At 33.2% G+C, this 12,081-nt stretch overlaps 1 protein-coding gene across 3 annotated transcripts in view; it reads right to left on the bottom strand.

The window, feature by feature from the left end:
* LOC118190917 (rho-related GTP-binding protein RhoA-A-like) overlaps window positions 1-12,081 on the bottom strand; it is a 98,933-nt gene that overhangs the window by 1,804 nt on the left and 85,048 nt on the right. For all 3 annotated transcript variants that reach the window (XM_035361709.2, XM_035361710.2, XM_035361711.2), the window contains one exon: window positions 9,522-9,623. In XM_035361709.2, the coding sequence (XP_035217600.1) occupies window positions 9,522-9,623 (102 nt within the window). The remainder of the gene's footprint in view (window positions 1-9,521; window positions 9,624-12,081) is intronic.

Here is a 12,081-nt window from a genome sequence, read left to right as displayed (position 1 = left end):
TGATACCGAGGGTATAGTAAATGAAACTAACGTCGGTGGCTCCAACGTACGGCAAAAATCAGAGGTCCGAAGATCTCATCTTTTATCTTCTATCCACCAGGCTGCCATTCCAGATGATGCACACGTCCATACGGTCGTCTATGTTTACACCTACCCAAACCATCATTCCTCCTTATCACTGTTACGTCCCTTTTGCGCGAAAAATTGGAATTATTTCTTGTGTTACGTTCTATTTACATGGATATATAACTATCGAACTAGCTTCAAATAGAATTTGGCTCCTTCGTGAAAAGAAATTAACGGAACATTGGGATGCTCATTTGTCCAGATCTTCCGCATCCTACAATGTATTAGAGTTAAGGGAACACAAACTACAGATCTATTATAGTTTGCGTTCCCTTGTGTGTCTTGTGCACACATTTTGTTCCGTGGCTCGTAAGCTTCTTTCGCAGATAAGTGGTAACTTTGTTCTAGTATTTCGGCGGGCTCGTCGGCTGTGCGCACAAGGAGATCTTGATCTGATATCCAACGAAATCTCCGTAGCTTGGAGATTTACATAGATGGCATAAAACATTAATTTTAATTTCAATTTACACTATTCATATGTTAAAATAATATTAATATTATAAAATATTATAAATTATTGAAAAGCTTTACAATATAATCGCGAAAATCTGGCAGGCTCTTATGCAGCACATACAAAATAAAATGCGCTTTGAAACTTATCCACGAATGCATCTCTTTCCTTCAATGCAAAATTCTCGCATGCATTGACGTATTCAGCTAAATCAAACCAAGAATTTTACGTTCTATTATACAAGCGTTTCGTTCCATCTCTTGACGCTGCTTGAATTTAATACCAAATGTAATTAAATCTTTGTCTGAAGGTGAAAATAAAACACTATCATCTTAAAATCGATATTGAACTTGTGACATGATAAATTTGTGACGTATGCAATAAACATCTAGCTTATACAGTGAGCGATATGATAACTAAAATAAAGCTATCAACTATAAATGCTCATAAAAAATTTCTTCTGAAATGTTTTTCTCTGCAGTTACTGCACAGAACTATTAGTTAACTATTTCGATATAACATTCTCCATTGTGCTGTGTCATTTAATAGAGTAATCAACAAGTAATAAAGATATATTTGGATTATCGAGTGATTCTGTGGTTCTTCAAAAGTTCCCGGCATCTTTTACTACGTAATCGATATTTCCAGCAATCTTCTAACCTCAATCCACTAGCTAAGCACTCATCTAATATCAAATTACTGCAACGAAAAAAATTATTTCATTCTCGCATACACATATTACAGCAAAGATAATGACTATTTATTAACCGTTACAGATGCTTTTAATAGATATGCTTGGGTTTTTCCTTTACTTGGGAGAATCACAAAAAGCTATATTGATGCATTACCTAAATTAGTTAAACATTATAACAATTGATATCACAGTTCCATAAAAATGACACCTGCTGAAGTTAGAAAACCCGAAAATTAAATAAAAGTTTATTATAATTTATATGTATATTCCCTAGTCAGCCGAAAGACCTCTAAAAAGCTGAATATAAAATAGGAGATCGCGTTAGACTATCTAAATTCAAAACATTTTTTTACGAAATGCCCAACCCTTTATAAAATACATGATTTAAATGGTGAAAAAACTGAAGGAATATTTTACGATCATAAAATGGTAAAATATAATAAAAAAGATGATGTATATATATTGAAAAAATATTTAAAAAAGAAACGAAATAAATATTCAATAAAATGGTTGGGTTATCAGGAATTTTTAATACATGGTTGAATATACATACATATGTGTATATAGAGAGAGAACTGATTAGAACAAAGTAATATTTGGAAAAAAAAAAAAAAAAAATGAATCGTTCTCCCGGTCGACGTGTAAGAGGAGATCTTCGGTGAGTCAGACTGATACGTTTACGATTCCTGCGACATAAGATATTAGGTAAACTGTTTAATTTCTGCAATTTAAAAATATCTTATTAGTGTTTTCGAAAATACGCAAATACATATTAGCAAAAATTAATCTTCACCAGAATTACATACACACGTAGTAAGACAGAAATATTAATCTCTGAAGTAATACTCAGCCAACCGTTGAACAAAGAATCCAATTAATTTATCCGCTAGCGTTTTTCTAACAACTGGCAAAGTTGTTACGAAAATTCTCAAACTACTGTAATGAAAGAAATGGAAGAACTTATTCCCATGACAAGGTCCTTTTCCGGAAAAGAGCAAACTTCCGCCATCACTAACCACCCACTCTACGTTTCCGATATGGGGTTATGGAGTCAGCGTATCTCTCACCTCTCTTCCGTCCCTTAATTTTCCCACGGGCTGACAGACACCAAAGTGGCCAGCAGTATGAGGTAACCGTATCCAAGCGGATGTATATTACTTACATGCTCATATGTACTACATTTAGAAACTTGAGCTTCCACAGATGAAGATTGACTCTTCAGTTCTACTATCAGCCATATTTAATTTATTTCATTTTAACAAAAAAAATCATTCACATTTAATCTTCATTTATTTTAGATAATGAATACATGCATATTATATTACAAATGCAGAGCTCTTAGCATAAATTACATTTTGAAGTACAATAAAATATTTCCAAGCTGCAGTTTAGAAATATTTTATTTGGTTTGGTAGATTATGACAAAGCACACTAGGGTTATCTGCCTAAGGGGGATACCTTCCTGGAGGACTTTCTAAGGAAAACGGGCTCGTATACACGTTACACACGGGGGAAACCTCGAAATGCTCATACAGCCAGCCTGTTCGCCTGGAATCAAAACCGGGTTGGAACTATCAATGCTCAACGATTTTACCACTCGGCCGCTGGAGAAGACGAAATACTTTATTTATCATGTTGCTCGAAGATATGGAGGATTTTTCTTTCATAACACAAATTTTAGAGTAACAGTGATTTTATGAACGCTGGTCCTTCACTCTTTAAATTCTTCCCCATTTCTGAACTTTAGGGCAGCGGCTCTCGACCTTTTTACTTTCGAGTATCCCTTAATTATAGAGAACCCCTATTCCCCTTCAGAACCTATGACTCCTATTCCCTTCTTCAATATTCTCGCAATAAACTTTACTGTTGTGTTAGTTTAATATCGTAAAAGCAACAGAATGCAAATAATAAAGTTAGAAAAATTAATTCAATCAAAGACTGATTATTACATCATTTGTTCTAAATTAACATATTGATAACATCATATCTTTAAACCAAAACATGACATTTTGCACTGTAATTTATTTTAACTGTAAGCATTTCTCCCATGAGCGAACTGATGGATTTATGCATGGATGAAGCCGCCCAGATGGTAAGCCTGACTGCGATACCAAAGGGCCCGGGTTCGAATCCTGGAAAAGGCATGATGTAAAATTGTCTGTCCTTTCATAGGAGGTAACGGTGGCTGCCTATTCAGATGCCTCCATAATAAAATGGCCACCACTTCTGGCTTTAGGAGTGGCTAGTGCCGTTATGGGCAAGTGCCCGCCATTGGAGGGGAGGGAATGAATGGATAATAAGTTAGCTCTATTCCTACACTTAGAAACTTAATTAACTAACCCGAAAGGTTACGAATAATATTTTCGTACCAGTATAAAATACAAAGCTAATTAATATACCCCTTCTTTCACACTAAAGATAAAAATTAAAATTCTATGTGCACCAATCTTACATTATGCAAGACAGGAGAATGATAGAATATGAATAAGGGTCACGAGATCAGTGGTCGAAAACAAATGCTTCTTTTGAAGCATAAAAAGTATTTCTATAAATTAGAATTTTAACAAATCTATTTTATCATAAAAATTCATTTCAAGTAACAGACAAAACTAGTTTTAGCAAAGTTTACAATCTTCAACACGATAGCCCAAAATAATGATGACTTTTAAATTTATTTAGACCTAGTTCGTCCATTTCAACAACTATTTCAACAATGCAATTTTTTTTTCAAAACTAAAAACATGAAAGGAATCTACGGTAATAAAATAGCAAATTTTGTCATTAAATCATAGACGCTCGTAACGCATTCCTCCTCCCAGTTCACCACAATTTCAAGAAAATAGAAAGAAACAGTAGTTGTAAAATAAGCAAATAAATATACTCCAGTTAAAATTGCGCTACTAGAAAAAGACTTCTTAACATTCATATCCTTTTTCAATTCCATATGTCCTTGGAAAGTAATATACATTGCTTTGTTTTCATAGATTGAAACAGACTTTTCTCGAAGAGCATTTTTTATTTAATAATTGATTTTCCAGACAACAGAGCAAGATAAAAACTCAATGATAACATCAGTTAAAAAACACTGAACACAGTGAGTTAAATGATAATTTATTTCTCTCATAATTTAAACTCTTCTAACCATTAACATTCCTTCTAATTTTTCTCACACTTTCAGCTTGCAACAGTACACTAATAACATTCAATTTGTAAGTTACATTTTCAGTATATTTTTGTTTCTTTTTCTTTATTAAGTGCTGCTGTGATTACACACACTTCTGGCACAGACTAGAGCAACAGAAATTATTTGAATCATGTTTGAATGGCCATTATTTCCTGCAGTCGGCTGGAGGCGCGGGACATTTATGCAATTTTGAAGAAATGTTGCTGCATATGTTACTGGCTGCCCCTTCTTTTGAGCTATAGGGACATTCGTGTCCAGGTGGGCTGAAGGGAGCCTCCAACTCTTACATAAATAAAAACATTAGGAACCTTACATTACTAAACGTCTTCGTAAACTTTGCAGAGTCTCGTGTTATTTGGTAACATTAAATCCACGAAACTCTTAAGACTGAAAGTGAATTATCACGATGCCTTGTAAAGTACAGCAAAGACCGAGAAAGGGTATAAAAGACCCTTTTATTTAACTCAGATAAAAGTTTAATAGAAGGCACTGCAGGTGCTTATAGAACAGCGAACATATATGGCTTAATAACAAAAGTAACAAATTTAAAATTACGACTAAATTCCCTTGAGTTAACTGAAAGGCTACACCGACACAAAACGCGCAAGTTGGCTCTGACCTAAAATTGGCATGGGAAGATTAATGGCGAGAATAACGCAACGTCGCAGAATGCTGCTCTCAAGAGAATCAATTAGCAAACGTGGCCTTCAGCAGGCGGAACACGCTGTAATGCAACCCTCTAAAACCTTCCTTCTAATACTATATCCTTTTTACCTCATTTGAATGCACACGAACTATCAATTTACATTCTGGCAGGGAAATGGGAAGCGAGAAAGACAGTAAAGTAAATTAACATAAAATAACTGGTTAATAAAACTAAACGAATCCTTATAACTTCAGGAATTTTGATAATGTGGATGTGATGTACGATTTGATCGTATAACTAGGAATTTCGAATTCGTTAGAACAGATTATGGATACAGTGAGACTGTAATGCCCTACCCTCGGGGAAGGAGGAAAAATTGTTTTGGAGATTTGAGCAATGAATTCTGAAGTAATGAAAATCATTGCAAATAATAATACTTTTCCCCTGATGTTAAAATTATTTCTAATAAAGTACTGAAAAAATGTATTTTTTGTGAAGTTTCCAGACTGATACTAGACAGAAAATCACAAAGCGATCTATGCAAACCCGCTACAGCTCACAAGACAGAAACGAAAAATATATTGCATAATCATAGTTTTATCAAGAGAAAATACATTAAAAGAGATCCTCGATCTGGCAATAGACCCCTCAACAGATCGGAAAATAATTCTGATGGGTTGCGAAAAGCTCTGAAATACCCTATTCTTCATCGTATAATTACATATATCTAGCTTGAAATTGCGAATTGATTTAGAGTTAATTAATTAATTATTAGTTAGTTGCGCATTTATTAGTACTACCTTATTTTCTTTTAGCAATCTCTTTTTATTCCCCTTTTTTTTAGAGAAACATTACGTTTTGTTAGAGGAACTTATAACATATATGTTGCGATAAATCGCAATTATATGCATGTGGGTCGAGGTTAAACAGTACGAGGAGCACTAAAGCTTAATTCCTAAAATTAGAAGCGCCGAGCTCTATCGAATAACGTGATAAAAAATAAATAATTCAATAGAGTAAAAAGAGGTAAAATTAATAAATTTATGACAAGCAGTTAAATAATAAGTTAAAATACCGCAGTTCACCTTATTTGGGGTTTCGGTTTGCATAATAATTTCACTCAAAAACGGAGACGTGCTAGGACTCAATCCTAGCTGAAGCCCTGGATACACTACTTTAGATCGACAATTTGAGCTATAAATTACGATGATATGGAGGGAATGTGAGGGATATAATTTTCTGTATATTTTAATATCTGCTTCCACACTCCAAAACATTTCAAGAGCAGATTATTACATTATCCAAATAAATTTTAACCTCGGTAAACCAAGGCCACAATTATAAAACCAAAAATAAATAGATAGTTTAAGATATCCTTAAATATACTAATTATAAATCTTATTTTATGAAAAAGAAGTAACACAAATAATTTTATGAATCGCTAGATGCAAATTAATCAGACTGTTATAACATTTTATCAGTGTAAGCATTGATATAAAAAAAAATTGCAATTTTAATTCCTACTAAAACAAAAGTCTTAGCAACAACAAGTTAGCCTTTTTTCTTTTCCACATAGAGAACGAGAAATAATATTCGGATTATAAAAACGCATTTGCTCTAAAACTGTAAAACTCAACGAAATGGCTCGTAAAAATATACTGAAATAATGTTAAGTTTGGTTAATATGGGGTAAATTTTGTCTATAAGAAATGGATTGAAACTATGATTCATGAACTTCAATCTTCGTTCCTAAAGAAAATTAGTCATTTGAAGTATTCGTAAACTGAAACAATTTTCCCCATAGGAATGAATGCAAAACAGACTGTCCATTCTTGAATCCCCAATGATTATTTAGAAAAGAATATTCTGAATGTTAAGTTCATAATGTATAACTGATAGAATTAATTAAATCTAGCACATACTCCAATGCTTAATTTTTAAAATTAGAAGTGCTGGAGCCCTATGGAAGACTGTCAGGAAAGAAGAGCAAAAATAGATAAATAAATAAAATGGCTAATAATATAATTAATAATTAGAATAATTAAACAATTAATATTAAAATTAAATAAAAATATAAATCATTAAATAAATGGTAAATAATTAAGTATTAAAATAAAGTATTGGACAATGATTTATTTTGGGTTTCTGTTGGAATTATATTTCACATAAAAAATAGCTCAAATATAATGTGCTAGTTCAAGGGATGATAGAAATGAAGATTATTCTTTTTCCAGCACACCAATAAAAAAACGTTAAAATGGTTAAAGCGTCACTAGTGAAAATATAGAGAATGCTATAAACAGTAAGACAATATGGAGAAAATGTTGATCTGTAGGTAGGTATGAAAACAAAAAGAGAAGTGTTTTCTGACCACTATCTCCTCTCAATATAATTCTAGTTGTCAAGCAGAATATGGCAGGGGAACAAACTTTCACCGAATCCGAGGACTAGCTGAAAAAAGTAACAAGTGACAATTTTAATCCCCCCCCTCTTTGGTTACATCATTTCATAAAGTCTCCAGGTGCTCTTTTCCGCTGTAAGATATCAGCTTTAGAAAGAAAAATTTACCCGCTATCATAAAGTCACTGTATTTTCTGAAAGAAAAAAAAAAAAAAAACCCTTTGACATACGGGTAGGAGCTTCTTTTTCCTTAAAAATCTCGACCTCCATCCAAGGATTTGTTTCCCAAGGAAAGAGAAGCATGTATTCAAAAGTTAGAATCGATTTTTAATATAATTTTATCATTAAAAATAAAATTTTCGAGATCAGATTTCTGCGGAAATTGTTGCTCAGTTACATTAAAAAACTATGTCGGAGCCTTCTTATATTAATACACAATATTTAACACAAAACTAAACACACAAAAAATAGGAAAACTTGAATTAAATTTTACCGTATCGCTTTGAAGCAGAGTTGACGACATAAGTGAAAAACAGTGAAGAACCCCAAATATGAAATATGTGATCATTCCTGTATCCAAAAATAACAGACAACTACTGTTTTTCTGCCCCCCCTTAAACCCTACTTTAAGAATCACTGGGCCCTTTTCTCATTGAAATTTGTTCAAGGTAGTTGTTTCTGTCTGCGTTTTAAAATGTTTCTAAAGCAAGACCTTAAAGCATTGACATTATAAATATTTATGCTACTTTGGCAAAATGAGAATGTTCTACGAGCCTTTGCACCTTAATCCATTTTTCACAAATTGCGCGGATCAGATGAATAGAAACAACTCGTCTTCCGTCTTCTTCTGAAGACATTTCCTCCACAGCAGTAACTACATTTTGCAGTATCATTTGTTGCCAACTTTCTCACCCGTATCTCGAGATATTGTTCGTCATTCCAGACATTTTTCATTCGGAAAATTTGTTCGTGAACCGATTTTTTTCACGATTCTATTGTATGCCGACATCTTGATCGAAAGGCGTAAACCACTGGAGTTCTGCTAAGCTAAGGGGAACTTAACTAGCTCTGCGGAATAATTTTAGAAACTGCTATGATACGACTTATTTTACAAGAATAAAGAACGTTGTGTATGATAAATAGATTCGCGTTCTACAGCATTTACGAGTGAAAGGACGTATTTAACACCCATTCCATCTGAAACTCCAAAATTTGACAGATTTGGAAAACTGTTGCAGCGCTTTTGACGTTCATCATGTCGTAACTACCACAAATACCAAAATTTTTCAGGGAAAGAATTAAATTTCGAGCAATGCTAAACCATGGAATCATCCTGATTTCTTTTTAATTTTTCTTTTTTCCTTTTCTTTTCTTTCTCTCCCCCTCCCTTTTAAGCCCAGTAGAACTTTGAAAACTCGAGATTTTCAATAAGTAGATCCATAGGCAACTGAAAATTAATGCTGTATCAATGACGCGAATTTCTTTGAATATCCAGAACTTTTCCTACTGACATTAAACTATTACCTGGCCTTATCTTCCTCGATAAATGCAATCTTTTTTTTTTTTTTATTAAACTATAATTTCATGCCACTCACTTTACCTAGAATTTGTCAATTTTACTTGCTAGAAAAATCGCCAAAAATTACAATAACGATATTCTTGATTTTAATTATATTACAACCCTTTTTATTCAAATAATTTTTATCTTTAATGTGTATAATAATATCCTATCTAGCTTTGTCAAATGCATTTCAAAGCTTATCTACGTAGAATGGTAGCTGTTTTGAGGGCATAATTTGCGTAAGCCTTCTTAGCTCGTGTTTTTTCGATTATTCGAAATTCCCTCTCCATTCACATTTTTGGCTTTGTAATACGTTTTATAACTCTGACATCTCACGTAAATAATCTTGTATTTACTTCAAATTATCTCCAGTAGAAAACTGGGGACATCAAAGGAAGTTTGAGATATTAATTATTGTAAAAACGCTAATAAAATGTACTACGGACAAAAAGCACTTACTTGTTCTGCTGTGACAGAATGCCTGACTTCGACACGCAAATCACTGCGGCAACCACATAGCACGATAGGGGCTTCACTGTGCGTGCGAATTTCTGGATACCACTAAATAAAGATTTAAAAGGCAAACATTATATACAGTTGCTCATAAACATTTTTGAAAATTATATAAAACTCCGACCAAAATCGGAAATAAGAATGCAGTCTCTAAGATCTCTCCTAACAAATTTGTTTTACAATGCTTGGCAAAATAATTCAACATTTAAGGAACAAAGAAACACGATTTCAGTTTTATGAATTGTTCAAATTTTCCACTCTGATCTTCACAACAATAACTAAATTTTTATGTTCAGTGAAAGCAGTATTAAAAAGAAATCTGAAAGCTTTCAGATATTACGCCCAAAGGGACACTTTTTTTCATTTACACATACATACACGTTTCGAGAGCATTTGGGCTAAAAATATTTATAAATATCATACGAGTATCTTCAGAATTTCCGACAGACAGTCTCGCAAGCTGGAGATAAAAATGTACATTGCTCGCTTTAAGATCATCGAGTTTTTTAATCAAATTTTCATTAAATTTTTAAGTTATTCAAAAATTTGATGGCTCTAGGTATCGTTGTTTTACAACAGTGCGAGAAACATTAATACATTCATGCAGATTCCTCATTATTTAATTTCTTCAAATACAATACCGGGCGATAATATTTGGTGGCAAATATTTGAAAAGCGATACACCCATTTACAATGATTTGAAGCAAAATGCCATTCCGGGCTGAAACTAATTTATACGTTTTTCTAAATCATACTTAAAATAAAGAACATGACAATTATATCCTAATGACTAAATGATATTTCTATAGACTATTGCGTATTACATAAGAGAGGGAAGCATAACATTAAATTTAACATTAGATTAACTAATTTACTTCCATTACCACTTCAGCATTTAACATAACTTTATTATATATGAGAGCAGCTTAATGATTTTACATCTCGGTAACTTGAATTTTGTAATAATACGAAGGTGTATTATAAAAACATTATTACACTGAATTTAATTTTTTATCTGTGGTCAATCTGTAGGTGAGTGGCATTCAACAAAAAATAAATATTACATGCTTGCTAAAGTTCATCGGAGTGGTAAATAAATGGAAGTTGTTCGTTCGGATTTGAAGTATTTCTGAGAAGCTTTATAAATTTAGAAGGTACGTACTCCAGACCTTGAAATTTACCTATGGCATCTTAAATAAAAAATGCAACTCGAAATAGCCATCTTCCATTTTTATTATATGCAAAAAAGCAGCTTGACAAGGTACATCAACACCACTGTAAATTTTTTTGCCTTAACAGGGAGATGCAGTAGATACAAAACAGAATATTTGGAAAGCCATGGAGAGAACGTTGAGACTAAAGATAACTAAGAGAAGCAGGCCCAACGTCACAGCCGGTGCAGCTGCTTCAGGGAGCAACATTTTTTAAATCTAGACAGGCAGCAAGCGGTAGAATTTAGAAGCCACATAGATGACACCAGGCGGAAAAAAGCCAATAGCGACGCTATAGGTTTTCTCCGATGATGTATGCCACCTGGTGCGATCTTTCTAAATCTAAAAGATTTAGAAATCGCAAAACATTTCATGCATTGGCAATTAAAATAAATGGATTTTAAAAGATTATATGAGTTTTTGCAAACATTTACTGTTACGATTATCAGGTAATTGTGTACAAATATTCTCCATTTTCTCCAGGAAACATTACACAAGAACTTCTAATCATACCCAGCAAAAGTGACCTGCCACTGCACATATCCTTACAATGCGCAAGTCAACTCTTATTAATAAAAGCAATGTATCCAATGCATCTCAATGCACATCACGATCGAAACCCAAAGTTGGCCTCTTACGAACTGGCTAACTAATCTGAACAAAACTTGAAATGTTTAACAATTTAAGCTGCAGCCTTTGCCTGGCCACATCTATGTGGCTTCTAATAGAGAAACTGCCCAAAGCAGAAATGATCTTCATTCTGCTTTTAGTAATGATTTTTCAGGATAATGATGCTCTTGGTGAAAGAGCCTCCTATTTTCTATTTAAAGCAATAACATTTAACTTATATTTTAACATTAGTAACAACGTTTGAACATAATTACGAGTCTGTATGATGACTTTTCTGTGTTGCCAAAATAAAAATAAATAAAGAAGGTGAATTTTGCAGAAATGCAAAGGTATTTAAAACAGATAAACAAATGACGATCTTAGTACTGTAGTCTGACATTCGAAATGCCTTCATTGGTGCCTTTGTAAAAATTTTAGTGCATTATGTTATACTACAGTATGTTACCATGAACTAATTATCCAATTGCTTAAGCAGTTACTGTTACTGCAACAAATTTTGACCTGCCCCATGTTTACCCGCAGGCCATTGGCAACAACTGCCTGAAAGAGCCCTTGTGACCGTTAACTGACCTGCCACTGCTTGACGTTCATCAATGAACTGCAATTTAATTTATTTTTAGTAATGAATCTAAATTTCCGGCACAGCTGCACAATGGTGATAACTC

This window comes from Stegodyphus dumicola, chromosome 10 (assembly GCF_044657685.1).
Source record: "Stegodyphus dumicola isolate Sdum_Otavi_A_Nest chromosome 10, ASM4465768v1".
Lineage (NCBI taxonomy): Eukaryota > Metazoa > Arthropoda > Arachnida > Araneae > Eresidae > Stegodyphus > Stegodyphus dumicola.
This window is presented reverse-complemented; position numbering and strand designations above follow the sequence as displayed.